This window comes from Babylonia areolata, chromosome 4 (assembly GCF_041734735.1).
Source record: "Babylonia areolata isolate BAREFJ2019XMU chromosome 4, ASM4173473v1, whole genome shotgun sequence".
NCBI classification, from domain to species: domain Eukaryota; kingdom Metazoa; phylum Mollusca; class Gastropoda; order Neogastropoda; family Buccinidae; genus Babylonia; species Babylonia areolata.
The window spans coordinates 25,437,852-25,455,443 of NC_134879.1; the positions used below are offsets into that span (position 1 = coordinate 25,437,852).

A 17,592-nucleotide genomic window follows, 5' to 3' on the forward strand; every position below is an offset into this window, starting at 1 on the left:
GAGACATCAAGACCGGCGCCATGCCGTCTGAAGGACTGTCGAGCAGGCTACCATTCACCCTTCTATCACTCTGGTGTGCACGTGCTTGCGTGGAGGTTGTGTGTGTGTGTGTGTGTGTGTGTGTGTGTGTGTGTGTGTGTGTGTGCGAGTCAGAAACCCAGATAATTTGGATCAGAAGGGAAGACGTGGCCCCGTGTCTGGCAGTTGTAGACAGTGAGTGATTAGGGAAGTGGGTGTTTGGGGGTCTAAAGATGGAGGAAAAGTGTCACACGAAAACCCCCCCACAAAAACCAATCAGGACCACAGCATTCTACAACAAGAGGTATGGCGCGTGCTCATCACGATGTCGATTAATATTAAATGGAGCACAAGCAGGGTGTGACTGCTTTCGTTCCCTTCTGCTGCAAGGACTGTCCTTCGGGTTGACTGAGATGTGGAAACCACTGGGATGAAACATGCTGGTAATAATAATGATAATAATAATAATGGTATTTATATAGCGCTGAATCTTGTGCAGAGACAATCAAAGGGCTTACGCACCAGTCATTCACACGCATGCTTAACTCTAAAACTGGAGAAACTAAAGACAAGGAAGAGGCAGGGAAGGGAGGCTATTTTGGGAAGAGGTGGGTTTTAAGGCCAGATTTGAAAGAGCTGAGTGCGGAGACTTGACGAAGCGAAAGAGGAAGTTCATTCCTACTGCAAGGTCCAGAGTCCGAGAAAGAACGGCGGCCAACACTCGAGTGTTTGAATCTGGGTATTCGTAAACAGAGTGGATCCGAAGCCAATCGTAGTGAGCGAGATGGAGTGCAGAGGTGAAGGCAGCCACAGAGATAGGAAGGGGCAGATTTGTGAATACATTTATAACATAGAGTGCTGATCTTGTACTTTATTCTGTGTGAGACAGGGAGCCAGTACATAGAGCATCGGCTATGAACAACTGTAACAACCAGTTCTCGTGGTATTGTGTGTGTGTGTGTGTGTGTGTGAGTGGTGGAGTTGCGTTTATGCATGCATTCATTTCTGTATATGTTTCGATAGTTTCACATGGTCAGAAATCTCAGTTCAGTTCAGTTATTCAAGGAGGCGTCACTTGAGTTCGGACAAATCCATATACGTTACACTACATCTGCTAAGCAGATGCCTGACCAGCGGGGTTACCCAACATACCCAGAATAAATGATGCACATTGGTTTAATGCATGTACATTTGCCATGCCCTGACCATTCACACAAAATACGACCAGGGTAGGAAAAAAGACAAAGCATTGCTTGACGTTTGTCGCATTAGTTCCTGTAAAAAAAGAAAGAAAAAGAAAAAAAGAAGAAGCGAGAATATGAGCTAGTCAACATTTGAACATATCATTTTCTGTTTTGGGGGTGACTGACAAGGAGATGAGCGATTCGTGTTGATGTTCATCAGCGGTGAAGAAGTGTTCGTGGAGATGGTATAACAGACCCAGTCTGTGGGGAAAGTGCGCTTTCTCTGTGATGGCCTTTCAACAGTACCTCCCCACCCCACCACTTCCAGTGCAATCCACAAATGCTCTTGACTTTTTTTTTTATTCATCGTATTTATTCTGTAATCATACGGATAAGATTTTGTTATCAGTTTTGGAAAATGTACGATTTTTGCTTGTTTAAGAGTATTTTGGTAAAAACGTTGTTTTCACCAAGACGAAGTTGTATAGGTAGGTTAAGAGTTTCTTCGATCGCCGGTGCCGGCAGTTTGTGATCGAGGTAGGTTGTGTATGCCAGCTACGATACTGGGACTTCTCACAATGGCAAAGGGAAAAGTACCGCCTTTCTTTCCTCAAGAGTACAACAAATCTGACATCAGCCTGAACAGAAAAGGGGTGGATCAAGAGGGGATGGGGGGCAAGGGGATGGGGAGGGGGAGGTGGGTGGCAAGGGGATGGGAGGCATGGGGGATAGGGAAAGGGGGCAAGAGGATGGAGGGGCACGGGGACAAGGGGATGGGGGGACAAGGGGATGGAGGGGCAAGGGGGATGGGGGGCAAGGGGAAGGGAGGGGAAGGTGGGGGGCAAGAGGATGGGGGGCATGGGGGATAGAGAAAGGGGGCAAGAGGATGGAGGGGCACGGGGACAAGGGGATGGAGGGGCAAGGGGGATGGGGGGGGCAAGGGGAAGGGAGGGCAAGGTGGGGGGCATGTGGGATAGAGAAAGGGGGCAAGGGGATGGAGGGGCAAGGGGATGGAGGGGCAAGGGGGATGGGGGGGCAAGGGGATGGAGGGGCATGGGGACAAGGGGATGGAGGGGCAAGGGGGATAGGGAAAGGGGGCAAAAGGATGGGGGGCAAGGCGGATAGGGAAAGGGGGCAAGGGGATGGGGGGCAAGGCGGATAGGGAAAGGGGGCAAGGGGATGGAGGGGGGGGTCGGGGGCAAGGGGATGGGGGGCAGGGGGATGGGGGGCAAGGGGGATAGGGAAAGGGGGCAAGGGGATGGGGGGCAAGGGAATGGGGGGGAAGGGGTGCGACGAAGAAACAAGGTGGAGGAAAATCACAAAAACCGCTTAATGTAGAAGCAACAGCTCCCATTATGACTCGCACGCAATTTTCAGCTTGGCGACAAGGCTGCGGCTGCTTGGAGTGACAGCAACGACAAGTCGCGGGGGAGTGTGTGTGTGTGTGTGTGGGGGGGGAGGGGGGGGGGAGATGGGCGCGGAGTAGAAGGAGGGATGACGCCGTGCTGCTAAAATAGAGGAGCATTAACGTGATGTCCTCCCCCTGCCAGCAGCCTGCTCGTTGCCCGGAAGAACCTTTGCCAGCCCCTTGGACAAGTCTCGGCAAACCCACATGAGGCAAGTCCCATGACCGGTTCCCCACAGGATCCGTGACTGCCAGGACATTGGAGGTTTAAGGAGAGAAGGGCACGGACGGGGACGGTTACCAGACGCAGCTACAAGCGTGTCGGAAACCGTGATCTTTGGCGACACAGCCCTCTCTTTTTACGCCCTTGCTAATTATCCCCCGTGTGTCATCAGCTCACCCCGTTTCCCGCCCGTCACTGGCCTCTTCCATTCATGAGGCGGTGATGTGGCGGGGTTGGTTACCATAACTGTTTGCTGAGGATCTCTGGCAGCAGGCACACTGCTCACTGCTTGTTCCAAGACCGAGTGTCAGTGTGTGTGTGTGTGTGTGTGATTGTGTGTGTGTGATTGTGTGTGTGTGTGTGAAGTGGAGACGAAGACAATGAGTGTGATGGGGCTTGGGGCAGCACATGTGTGACGTGTTTCATCGCTTTGTTGTGTATGCACGTGTGCGAGCGTGGATATGAGTATAGAATAGAATAGGTTAGAATATGTCTTTATTACCAAGTGTACCGGAGTCACAAGGAATATTGGGGGGGGGGGGGGGGATAGTACATAACAAGGAACCAACATATATCGAATATCATACACAAACACAGATACAGTAGAAATTAGGATACATACAGGTGCATTATAGTGAATTGTGAGTGAGATCTCAGCACACTGGACTCACCTACCTGTTCCCTAACACGAAGCAGTGTGTCACGATCATATTGTAGGATCGCAGCTGTTTCCCATAACACACATAAACAGAAATAAACACAAAATAAACAGGACAGCTGTCCCCGTGTTGTCATTGGTCGGCGCCTTCTTGAATAAACATAGACAAACGTGTGTGTGTGTGTGCGTGTGTGTGCGTGGACACAAAAATCGACATTGGAGGCAGGGAAAAGGTGGTTCCCCGCTTTTTCGTGTCAGCTAAAGCAAGAAGACAGTAAGTATGAAGCTTTTTTTTTCCGGGGGGGTGGGGGGGGGGGGGGGGGGCATTAGGTTAAAGAGTGAGGTCAGGAGTCACATCATAGAACCCAACCAGGAGGACCTGGGAGGTGTTGCGCGTGCTCACTGCCAAGGGAGTTAATTCGTGAAGCACGTGCAGGGATTCATTGACGTACGTCTCCTGCCGCAGCAGGAAACCCACTGTTGGCCGATCCAGATCTGCAGGCCACTGAGACCGACACAGGACGTTGATAGAGACAGGATGAAGTTGTCAATGCACCTGATGCAGGGCCAGGTTTGCTGTAGCTCATGATTTATTTACAGTCCTCAATGGGGGTATCGGACATGTCATTGCTGGTTTTCACGATTCGAAAACCTGGGCTGCTCGACTCTTTGAACCTACTAATGATTTCAATGTGGGCATGTATCTGTATACAGCATGGTTGTGAATCTTCTGTCTGCAGCTCGCATTGTTTATTCATTGTTTTTTTTTTCATTTTAAATAATTTATGTTGTTTTTGAAAAAAAGCAACATAGATAAAAGTGTGTTGTAGCGTTAGAAATCCCCCCCCCCTTTTTTTTTTTGGTGACATGTAGTTGTTGTTTATGAATGACTACCCATTGCAAGAGAGGGCTCTAAAAGGAGAGGTTCATTTTAACGCTTGTAAGCCGAGAAATATTTGTTTGTGGCGATGGTTTTGATGTGCCCCTGTTGTCGTCTGAGGGGAAACGTGCACAGTTTGTGACACCCTCCTCCCCAACCAGCTAAGTGAAGCCACCTAACGAATCTGGCTTTTATTTAAATTTGAATAGTTTATGATTTTATTTAGTTGTTTTTTTGTTTTTTTTAAAGGAGAAAGTTCATAAAGGGTGATGTCCGTAATGGCCTTGACTCGCCCACGTTTCGATGGAGTTTCATGGCCTTGAGGGAGGGAGGGAGAGTGCGCGAGCGTGGCACAGCCAGGGACACTAAGACAGCTCATCACGGAATCTGGGAAAGCTGACGCCTTTGTTTCCCAAGGGAAGAACAAATCCCACGTCAGCCTGAAGAGGAAGGGGTGGGGGGGGGGGGGGGGGGAGAGAGAGGGAGAGGGGACAGACCGACAAATCCAACAGCGTGGATGAAGACACAGAAGGGGGGAGTGGGAGAGAGAGAGAGAGAGAGGTTTATGCAAGAGCAACAACTCTCATTACGACTCCCACGTGCTTGTCGGCTTTAGAAGCAAGGATGTTGCAGCAGCGGTAGCAGCGACAGGTCGTTGGGGCGTGGGGGGTGGGGTGAAGGGGTGTAAGGGGTAGAGAGGTGGGTGGGTGACAAAGGAGGAGGGTGGTGACAGTGCTGTAATAAAGCAGCATTAGCGTGGCGTCCACTCCCCACCGCCACCCCTGCTGATTGCCGATAAACCTGCCACCCGCCTGGGATAAGTCTCGGCAAACACAGGGCGTGTGTGACTGGAGGACAAGTCACTGACCATTCCCAACTGCTCAATCCACGATCTGTATTGGTGGATAAAGGGGGCAGAGGGGAGGGAAGGGGGGGTAGGTGTTAGGTGGAGGGGAAGGGTGTTGGGAAGAAAAAGGGGGGAAGGATAGGGATGGAGGAAGGACATACATCAAGGAGACGTTGATCAGATGTAACTAAAAGAGAGGCTGGGAGAGTAATGTTGGCGACATATCCTTCTCCGTCTTCACACCCTTTCTGTTCATCCCTCTTATCTAATTAGATCGCCCGTTTCCCGTCCTCTGCTCGCACCCCTCCATTCACGAGGGCGGCACTGCAGCGGGATTGATTACTGTAACTGTTGAATGAGGGGGCCCCAGCAGTTGGCGCCACTCGCTGCTCGTTTCACGGAGGATTGACAGGGGCTGGGATGGGGTGGGGGTGGGTAGGGACTTGAAGTGGGGGAGAAGACAAAAAGGGGTTTGATGGGGGTTGGGGGGGCAGGGGGTCATGGTTGTGGTAGCACCGGGGGTGACTCACAGACAATTACAGAACTCAATTACTGAGACTTCAGACTGTGGCACCATGCCGTCTGAAGGACTGTCGTGCGAACTATACCGTTCACCCTTGTATCACACTGTGTGTGTGTGTGCGTGCGTGTGTGTGTGTGTGTGTGTGTGTGTGTGTGTGTTATGAACATGGAAAATCTGGGTCTAAGACAGGGAAAGTGTGGTCTGTTGTTTTGGGTGTCGACATAGGAAGTTCAAAACGACGGGTGGGTGGGTGTTCCTGTTCAAGGTTTTTGCACTGCAGGGGACGAGATGGTGACGGAGATGAGATGTCACATGAAACAAATCCAGTCCAGTGGACCCGATGAACCGGTGGGAGGTGCTGCCCCGCGCTCACTGTGCAGAGAGTTAATTCGTGGAGCACGTGCGGTATCTTGTGTTCATTTCCTGTTGCAGCAGGGAGCTTGCTGCCGGCTGGTTAGGATTCTGGAGGCCCGTGAGATGAGGCAGCATGCTGGTTACTACGGATAGTGTCAGCTGGTAGTACCGGTGAACAACTGGGACACGGCGTTTTCTGGTGGTGCAGGGTGCGGACTTCTGGTGCAGCCTTTGTCCACCTCCTGTCTGTCGTTAAAATCGTGTGATCAGACTGATTATAAAATCTGAGCTTACTGATTGTTGGGATCTAGTTAGGTTTCAGATATGGAACTTGTACTGGCCTCATGATGAAGCTCCTTTTTTGTTATGATTTCTGCGAGACATGGATATTATGTTTCGGATATGACACTAAAGGACATCGTCGGATTATACTTTTTTTTTTACAGTCGATCATGTGTAGTATTGACAGGTTTGAGGCGAAATAAGTGTTTCCTTTTTGAACTGATTTTAAAGACATGTGGAGTCGATTAAAAGCACTGAGATTTGACAGCCACGGTAGGAGTTTAAGATTGATGGACCATTTTAAAAAAAAATCCGTATTACTAAAAAGATGTTCCATGAGGAGGTTGGACCCTCCAGAAAGTTGTTCAGAAAGTTTGCCATCAATTCCCAACCATGGATATGTTTACACTGTTGACGTCCAAAATTGGAGGTGGAACAAGTGTGCACAGAAGCAATGTGGCGTTTCAGCACTGATCATACTATAATGTTTCGATTATCATTGGTTCATTGTACATTTGGTTGGCATTCTAAAACTGGTTTCTTGTCAAATAATGTTGTGAGTTTTACTCTCAAACCTCGCGCGTGCCCGTCATCTGACTTCCCAATGAATGTGCAGAGATGGCGTGATGTGTTCTTCAAAATTAGTATGGCAACACTTCGATGCCTGAAATGTTTGCATTGTGCGCCAGGATGCGTTTACATCGCAGTCGAGTTGAGTGATGAGTGTAGACGCTCTGCACCTAATGCCAACAGTTCCCAGACATGTGTCAGTTTGATGAAGAGGGTGTTTTCGAAGAAATACAGCTTTCTGATCTCAGATTATGTCATCCACGCGAAACATCAAGCCATCTGAATTGAGCTCGCTTTTACGACGGGTGAAGGAGTCTGCTTTTCCCGTCAGATACCACGCTGATGCCTAACTTTTGTTATCTTTATTGGAGAAGATAATTATGCTCATTCAAAGATGTTGGTGCGTCCGAAAGGTTTTGGCAGATTCTTCAAGAAAGTTGATCAGACATTTGCCAACACCTTCCAAGCATGGACTTGTTCAGACATTTGCCAATACCTTCAAAACATGGGCATGTTTATTTTGATTATATTTTTAAAACGGAGGCGGAATGTGTCTACAGAGAAGATAACTGGCATTCCAGATGCATTCACACGAAGCTGCTTTCCGATTTTTGTTGTTTCAGTGGATAATTCGTTGGATTCGCACTCACGTGTGCAAACAAGTACGATCACACACCCACACATTACACAAATACGCGCGCGCACACACACACGCACATTCGCGCACAGAGAGAGAGGAATGAACAGAGATAGAGGGAAAAGGGAGAGGGACAGACAGGCAGACAGAGAGAGAGAGAGTGAGACCCGGAAGTACTGTCGTTCCTTCCACAGATTTTATTTAAAGATCAACGTTCAACAGACAACATCCACAAGGGTCACAGTGAAGTGATTGGCATCACACCATTCCCCCTCCCGTCTGATTGTCGGACAGATCACTCCGGACACAACCACAACCACAGTGGACAACATACAGGCCTCGGGGGATACACATGTACGCAGTGCCTAGCTGTGCCAGATCTGAAGTCATCGCTGATTGGTCAAGTCAAGTGTGGAAACAGCCTGAAGCAATCCCAAAATGCTGTGACTGTTTTGAGCTGTTTCGAAAACTTAAAATCAACCAGGAATACTTCAATTCTGTGACAACTTTTTTTTTCTGCGTACGCTTTTCTTCTTCTTTGTTTTTCTTCTTATGATTAAGAAATGCATCTCTGGCAAACACAAATTTGGAGGCAAAGGTTTGTGTAACGATCAACATAAAAGATGGCACGAGACACGTCGCTTTGAGAGTATATATAAAAGCCCACACAACAGATCTGTCACCTTTCTGGTCGCTTATAGTTCTAAGCTAATGAAACAGTGTGCATCGCGTGAGAATTTCAGTGACATAAATGAACCTTGTTGACATGAATCATCCTGCCCTCTGAAGGATGGAAAACAAGCAGACACTTCACGAACAGGGGAAAAAAAAAGAAGAAGAAGAAGAAGAAACCCGGTTTATGTAGAATCAAAAACCACTTATAACTGGTTTAACCGCATATGGCATCTGAATGAATAAATATCCCTCTTCATCAACGAACATCATAAGAAAATTCAGCATGTGATACATAGTTTCGATATGACCTTTTTATGAATAGCAAGCTTATTGAGAGAACATAAAGAGCACTGGGGGAAAGAAAAAAACAGCAAAAAACAAAACAAAAAACAAAAAAATCCCGATGAAACTGAATTGCCCGTGTTTCTCACTAAAAGAAATAATTATGTTTTTTTTTTTTTTAATCTTAAAACGCGAATCGCTCGCAAAATGCTGGACTCGACTGAAGCGGGGCGATACGGAGGAGAGTGAGACTAAGCTTTGCCGATGGAAAAGGAATTTCAGCAGCGATTGTCAAGATTTTTGAAGAAAAAAAAAGGCTATGGCCATCTATTCCATTGCCATGCCCACTTTTCCTGAGAACTGTCCCAGCCTGTCAACGATGTCGGTCAGTAGGTCAGGGGACACTCCTCCTCCCCACAGTGTGCACGTGCTCCCTTCAGTGCAGCGAGATGGTGACACCAGAAACTACAGTGAATGAACCAGCGTCCTCGCTATCAAAAGTGTGTTTTCGCTTTGGCAAATGAATTATTGGTGGGATTCGCTCCATATCATGGCGGTATTCTTTCTTCGTTTGTGGACTGCAGCTCCCACGTTCACTCGTATGTACACGAGTGGGCTTGAGTGGGCTTTTATGTGCATGCCCGCCACGTAGGCAGCCATACTCCGTTTTCGGGGTTGTTTCCATAACCAACCGAGCGCTAGCATCCCTCGTTTTGGAAGAACGATGACGAAGTCACAACTGGAGTACTCAGCAATGCTTTTTGCCGGTGTTGCAAATTTGGGGCGCAGACATGTGTATATTAGCGTTTAAAAAAACAACACAAAACAAAACTAATACGGGGGTGGTACATATGACAGTTTCCCCGGAGGTAGAAAAAAAAAAGTGTTGGTGTCGCCTGGCAAAAAAGCGACGGTTGGGGGGGGGGCGGGGGGGGGGGGGGGGGGCAACGAGAGATGATGTCCAAAGTTACGGTTTCCACAGGCTACACTGCTGTGCTGCTGTGTGTGATGACTTCAGCGTGTGGACCAAAATGTCATGTCTAAATAGCTTGGCTGACTTTAATTTAAAGGCTGTGCCGGCGCGGATACACGTGTTGACAGTAACTGTGAAGGAAAATAAGATCAAAATGCGCACATAATACATAAACAGGACAAACTAAAACAAAAACAAAAAACAAATTACGCGTTACATTAGAAGTAGATTACATAAACAGAACAAACTATAAAAAAACAAACAACAACAAACAATTACAAGTAAGAGCTGGTCGATGATTTTACCACGGAACAGTTTAATGTCTCTATTTTACAGCACCAACATAAACATATTTGTACTGTTTGCCACGTCCATTCAGGATTACACGCACTGTTACAAACGCATGTGTAAAATAATAAATGTGGGAGAGGGGGAGGAGGTGTGGGTGGGGTGGGGGGTGTCGAGGGGGGGGGGGACAAGTCCACAGCACGTACGGCATGTGCAAACATAAAAATTACCGATAAATGTTCGGCGAATTTACGCGTACAAAGGTAGACTTCCATTTACCGAAAATCGTGTGCAAAACATACCGTCACAAATATCATTTTTGTACTAAACTATGCACACAAACGTAAGACACTCTTCCGAAAAGAAAATTAATACATGTTGCAAGTTTGGGATGGTTTGTAATAATGTTGGTCCCCCCCCCCCCCCCCCTTTATACTTTAATCTTTTTGAAACATGTATTTCGTCTTGACTTTGGCCATGGTAAAACAAACAAAACAAAACAAAACAAAAAAAACACACACCCAAAAACGAATGGAAAAAAAGGAGAGAAAACACAGCAACCCACAAAACAACAGAAGAGTCAACAGCAGTTGGTAACTTTCGACCCGCGCCAACTTGAAATGATTATGATGTCGGGACTGGAGTGGACCGGACTGAAGGTGGGATAACTTCTTGACAATTGTGCGGATCTTCTCCTTCAGATGGGATCGTACACAAGACGACAGAATATGGAACCGTTGAAAATGCACTGAAGCTTTGCAAAATTGTTACTGACACAGACTATGTTCGAATCTCGGTTATATGAAACGAGTGGTTTCAAATGCACACGTAAATAATGTTCGCTCATCTAAAACCACCACAGAAAACAACAACAACAAAAAAGGTAACGGGACTGGAGGAGTGAGGGAGGTGGTGAGCTGATAGGAATGGTAAGCATTCATGATTGATGGTCCGAGGTGAAGGAAGCATGAATCGTTTGCGTGAAGTACGTTCTCTATCGATCCGGTATGGTGGAAACATGTTTTATATGTATCGAATCCGTCACTGTACTATCTAACATAAAACTCCCATCCTTGAATTGGTAATACATAAGACCAATCTTTCTTCACAGACACATAGAAAGTAAGAGGGGTCAGAAGAACACAAGCAGATAAAGAGCAGAACCGGGAGAGATACATGCATGCATACATACATACAGGCTGACTTTATGGCATGCATTCAAGCCACACCTTCAGAAAGGGAAGGAACAGAAACAACCAAAGACAAAGAAAAACTTCCACATACTAATACCCTCCCCTCCCACATACACTGTGCTTCTGTCCTTGATTGTCTTTCTGTCTGTCTACCTATGTCTTGAGGGGTTTTTTTTTCGGTTCTTTCCCACTTGGGAAACCCGATTAGAATCATCTGTTGTTTTGTTGTTGTTTTATTTGTTGGTTCCACACGGTGATGGCACAAGATTTGGGCATCTTTGCAGACAATCATTCCTTGACTTGATGTGCAAGGGGGCAGTTTTATGGACGTTAAAATTGTACTGGCGGCATGTCGTTTCTGGCACTTCATGAAGATCGAGAGAAAATGACACAGCAATGACACTTTGTTATCGTTTGTCAGAAAAGGTACAGGGCAAGTGCGACCACGTTAAAAACACAAAACCATGCCGCAGTTACTGAATGCATAACAGAATGGTGTCTTTACAAATCGGACAAAGAAAGGTTATGTAGAGAGGGGGCGGGAGTTCCACTGAAAATGAATGCCTTCATTTCTGATAGTGCACATCCCTTTGTCGCTGACAGTCCGCGGTGCTCGGGACTGATTTACACCGACAAAGAAGTCGGGTAACCTCAGCAGTGAATATAGGGTATAAAAAAGGGATCGACTGCCTGGGCTCTTTCAAAACGGGATGTAAAAATCAAGAGGAAAAAATTATGAACCCACTTGGGAGAGGAGAAGTTGTGTACTTCGACTCGTGGAGTCTTCAAACCAACTGAAGATAGCAGCAGTCACAAGTGCAGTTTTCTGGCTGTTGAATAAAATTCACTTGTCTTGAGAGCAGTTCACTGCTGGTTGGAAAAGGTGGATGGGTGAAGGAAGTGAGAGAGAATCTAGACAGTGAGAGGAAAGGGGGGCGGGGGAAGAGGAAAAAGAAGGGGAGGGATGGGGAAATGGGCAGGGTGGGGACGAGGGAAGCTGTGATTTGGTTTAGTTCTTGATGTTGAGGCCATATTGTGCTGTAGTACCAGATGGTGGATAATCTGTTTCTCCATGTTCTTTCTCTTGAAGGAGTCACCAGTTCTGTTGCGCCAGACCACTGATATGGAGAAGTGGGTTATGCTGTGGGGATCAGTGTTGAAGTGTATAGCAACAGGGGTTTGCTTTTTCTGGAGGATGCTGTCCCTGTGCTCTTTGCTGCGTTCTTCCAGTGTGCGGTGTGTCTCGCCTACGTAGATACGACCACACAGGCTGCAGTTGACCACATATACCAAATCATTGGTTTGGCAGGTGAAACTGCTCCTCATGGTGAACTGGCGTCCCGAGGGCCCCTTGAAGGTGAGTGTGGTAGTGTTGAGGAAGGGACAGTATTTGCACTTAGGTCTGTCACAGCAGCTGTTGCCCAGGGAGCGGAGGTTCTGGGGGGCTGTGGGTCGGAATGACTACCTAACCAGATGATCGCCCAGGTTACGGTCTCGTTTGAAGGCCATCTGAGGAAGGTTCTTGAATGACTTGCCAACTTCGGGGTCAGACTGTAAGATAGGAAAGTTCTTGATGAGGATGTATAAGGGTGCGGTCATTGTGATCTGCCTTGGTCTTGGGTGTTAAGGCCTCCTCTTTGGAGATACGCTTGGCCTGGTCCAGTGCCTGTTGGATCAACTCTTCGGGATATCCTCGTGTCTTGAAGAAGCTGATCATCTGGGCTGTCTGGGTGTGGAAATCTTCCTCATTGCTGCACAGGCGTCTGAGGCGGTAGAACTGGGAGAATGGAATGGCACGTTTGGTGGCGGCTGGATGGCTTGAGGAGTACAGCAGGTAGGAATGTGAGTCTGTGTTCTTGTAGTGGATTGAGGTAGAGATGGTTTGGTTGACAGGTGTGATCATAAGCTGGATACCCAGGAAGGGGAGAGAGCTGTCAGATATTTCATGAGTGAACTTCAGAGAATGGTGGAAGGCATTGACAAAACTGATGACGGACAGCAGTTCGCTTCTGTCACCTGTCCACAGGCCCACACAGTCGTCGATGAACTGGCGAAAAAGGGCTGGCATGGGGCCACTATACTGCTGGAAGATGTGGGACTCCACGTAGCCGGGGCCCATGCGCGTTCCCATGGCTACTCCACTTGTCTGCTGGTAGTGTGAGTCTCCGAACTGGAAAGAGTTCAGTGTGAGTACTAGTTCCGCCAGGCGAAGGATAGTGGGCACATGGACGTTGTACGTGCTGTTGCTCAGAAAGTGCTTGAGGGCAATGAGGCCATCCTTGTGGGGAATGTTGGTGTAGAGTGAGGTGATGTCCATGGTGAAGAGCAGAGGAGGTTCCAGTTGGTTGGGGAAACGGAACTTGTGAAAGAGCTCAAGGGCGTGATTCGTGTCTTTGATGTACGTAGGGAGTTTTTCCACGAGTGGCTGGAAAAGCCTGTCCAGAAACGCGGAAAGCTGAACAGTGGGGCAAGCACATGCAGACACTATAGGTCTCCCAGGATTGTCTTTTGTGGATCTTTGGGAGCATGTAGAACCTCGATTCTTGGGGTTCCTTGGTGATGGCTCTTGTTGCCTCTGGGGGAAGGTGACCCTCAGTGAATGTCCAAGGCATCACGTATTTTAGGGTCTTATGCTTAACGTCTTAGTCGTCTTGCTCGCGAGCCGCTTTCTGGCACTTTGGCTGTCACGCCGATAGAGCAGGAATCTCGCCGACAGAGCAGGAATCTCGCCGATAGAGCAAGAATCTCGAATCTCGCCGATAGAGCAGGAATCTCGATGACTACTGTCTTGAATCTTGAATCAAAAGTCAGATTTTTTTCAACGAAATTTAATGTACGTATTTATGTAGTTATATCAATGTATATTAAGGAAAATAATAAAAGAGTAAAAACAACGACGGAAGTAGATCCTTATTTCTTTCAACACAGTATCGAAAGGACACTGGTGAGTGTGGCCACACAGTCTGTATTTTTTTCTTGTGGACCAAGGTGGTCAGGTCAGTTGATTTAACAACAGACCTTTTGTACTTTGTCAAACCTTTTGGGGAAACTACCACAGATACTACTGTAACTATATAAATGTAAAAAATATCAAAAGTAACACAAGTTGGGTATCGTACACAATGACGCTTTGCTGGCTATGGGACCAAGTGTGTCCCAGCATCGGTAGCTTGTTTTGTGCGCATCGCAAATTTTCGTGCATCACTCTGAAAATATAAGACGGTTCTTCTGGAAGTAGAATGGGCCGCGGCAATCGGGTGGTGGTGGTGGTGGAGGAGGTATGAGGGTTACGTGATGGATGGTAGTAATGTGGCATGATTCTGCAGTCTTCGGCACCTCTGGAACTCGAACGTATCGGTTACCTGTGTGTGTGTGACAGAGACAGACAGAGAGAGAGAGTGCAATTTATGTAGCCCATTCGGACCGCAAAGACCGTTGAGGAGATGACGGAATCGTGTGCTGTTGCCGGACAATCACGTGCAAAACAGTGCTGAAACGAACAGATACCAGCAAACAGGCTGTGTCTATATGTATGTCGGGAATAGTCTCTACCAGGCACAGGGGATACAGACAGAAGGCAGGCAAAAAATCAAAACAACAACAATAAAAACCCAGTGATGACCGAAGTTTTCGACTGACGTGAACGACAAAAATAGTTGAAAGCTGGGCGTATAATATGGAGAAACAAACGCCCAAACATTGTTTAAAAAAAAAAAAAAAATGGAGAAATAACTCTTCATAACTCTTTTGTCAACTCTTTGGTCACTGTTGTCAAACCTTTTGAGTCATCACACGCAGGGTCTCCATTATACCTGGTTTTCAGAAGCCCAAATAAAAAACAACCAACCAACCAACCAAAAACAAACCAAACCAAACCAAACAAAAGCAAACCAACAACCGAAATTATGTATCGCGCGAACCACAGCACAAGAATGAGAGCGAACCATTTGAGACTATTATATACATAATCATTGTACTGTATCACCCTGCTTGAAGAAGGTACTTAACTATAAAAAGCAATCCATTATTCTATTAATAGCTATCGACGCATGCGAAACAAGTTTAGATTATAAAAAAAAAACTTTGGTGAACATTTCGTTTAGGTTTCATTAATTAGTCAACAAATCACAAGAAACTACTATTTTATCATGCCGCGTATAAGTTAACCGGTTGACAGCAAACGGATGGCATCTGTCAAAGAAAGGAGTAAAAGAGAAAAGAAAAGAAAAAAGAAGAGGTAAAATCTTCCAGTCACAAACGCATTATGTTGGTAACAACTGAATGAACAACGTCCTCATTTTCGTTTCAAAATCATATCAATAATTGTGACTGATTCATTTGTTTCGTAATGCAGTGACTAATTTCGTCAAAAATATTGACGAACAACATCAACAAAAAAAATGTGTATAGTAACAGACCAGCAAAATCAATCACATCTTTATACAGGAAACCGAAGTGTTTTCCCGAGCCTGACAGATAACTCGTGTAGTTGCTCCTTCACTTCCGTGTATTTATTCCTTCCCTTGTACATAATGACCAGCGGTGCACGCACATACGGCCGTCGCGGCACTTTCTGAGCATCACGCTCATGGACGTGAGCGATAGCCCCCCCCCCAACCCCCCGCCCCCATTCCCTCCACCCCACCCCCTCCCACCCTCTACTTAAAAACGATGATATCAGTATCAGTAACTCAAGGAGGCGTTACTGCGTTCGGACAAATCCATATACGCTACACCTCATCTGCAAAAGCTGATGCCTGACCAGCAGCGTTACCCAACGCGCTTAAAAATGATGATAGATTCGAAACACGATAGACACTGCTTTTTGACCGCTGTGACAGGTTTGGACTCCCGAAGCCAGTGTTCCTCAATCCGAGTTTGGCCCAATGCAGAATATCATTTTCATTTCCAAGCGTGCCAGAATAATATCATTCCCAAGCACGCTATCACTTGGCGGCCCGAAGAGTAGGTCAAATGTGTTTTATTGTTGTTCCGTGGGAGGCAGTCCGATCAGGTTTTGTGGAATCATCGAATTGGAAGCAAGCACGTCATGGACAGAATTTCAAGTGATGAAAGCATTTCTGCGCGTGAATAGACACCTTTTGCCGCGAGGCTCCATACAACTAAATGTACGAGTATGTGTGTCACGCGCTTGATGTCATAAAGAAATCCAAAAGTATTTAACAGTGCAGGGGAAAAAAGTTTGATGCACACACGCTCCTCTCAGTCTCTCGTCACAAGAACCACAAAGACCCGTGATAGAGACACGGATCCAGCATCGACATAATTATCTATAACGCGCGCACACACACACACACTGGGGGCAAAAACCTATTGGATAAGAACTGACATCGATAATCCTGATGGCATTTCTGAACGCACTGAAGATGTTCATAATGGCATCGCAGACAGAACTTCCTGTGCACAACGCAATAATACACAGCAGATTTAAAACGACAAATTTTTTTTTTTTTTAAAGTACGAACTCATGGAAGAAAAGAACACACTGGATAAACAAGTTGTCTGCAAACAAAAAACGTATAAAATTTCTCCTTGTCACGAAGAGCTGTAGTATGGTTCGGAAACGTAGATAAATAAGTCGTGCGGGAATATTTGCCTTTGCTGGTCTTTGGTAAACAAGTAAACAATAAAACATTACTGGTGTGTCAACATCAAGTCCTTTTCCTTTCCCCCCAGCTTGTCTTAAAAAAAAATGGCTTGAGTTTTTTGTCAGTGAGCAAGGGAAAAGGCTTTCCATAACAGCAACCTGTGGTTTCATTTTTACATATTGAGCACGGGCTTCTCCCGACATTAAAAAAAAAGAAGTCTTGCATCTCTCACAGAATCTTCGCATCATTGCGCACTTTCCGCACAAAATCAAAAAGACGAATGGAAAGGTTCTGTGCCAAGTCAAAGGTTTTGCTTGTTCATTTATTGTGCACTGTTGTTGTTTTTTTCCATTGCAGTATTTGTCTCTTTGGTTTAAAGAACGCTGTGAAGGAGAGAGTTAACAACTTGTTTGCAAAATGGTGTGACATGGTCTTCAGAGAAGAAGCACCCCTCAGTCAAAGGTTTCGGCCCTGAACACCATAAACAACACGCGTGAATGTCGAAACAAAATAGTCGTCTGCCGGCAATCCATGCGAGCCATCTGCTTGGCAATGGGATTAGCTCAATTTAAAAAAAAAAATGTGTTAACCAGGTAACATTTGAAAAGATATAGCAGCATTTTTTTTTCTCTCCCCAAGTGGCTCTCTGCAAAACGCCCTGAGCGGTCTGCGTAAACGTTTCCCAGTGAAGATGATTGTACAGGCTTGTGCTCGCTAGTATACCAGCGTGCTCAGAGTGCTGCATTTATGTGTCGGGTGCTTGGACGACATCGGTTAGTTCTACACTGCTTGACGACACACCCGAATCACCAACACCTGACATGGACACACGACACGACATCCGACCATGAGACCCAGTAAAATCTACCAGAATGCAGTACATTCCAGCACGGTGTACGGCATTGTACAAGATCTTCGCAGATCCCACTAGATTCTACCATACTCTGATCTAATAGTCTGGTAGATTCTGTAAGTCTTCCAGAATCCAGAA

At 46.5% G+C, this 17,592-nt stretch overlaps 1 protein-coding gene across 1 annotated transcript; it reads right to left on the bottom strand.

Annotated features, from left to right (window-relative positions):
- Positions 1-12,538: 12,538 nt before the first annotated feature.
- LOC143281420 (uncharacterized) lies at positions 12,539-17,372 on the bottom strand. The gene is made up of 2 exons (XM_076586629.1): positions 17,325-17,372; positions 12,539-13,447 (listed from the first exon to the last, which is right to left on the bottom strand). The coding sequence occupies exons 1-2, from the start codon at positions 17,370-17,372 to the stop codon at positions 12,539-12,541; spliced, it is 957 nt and encodes a 318-aa protein (XP_076442744.1).
- Between the last annotated feature and the right edge of the window lie 220 nt (positions 17,373-17,592).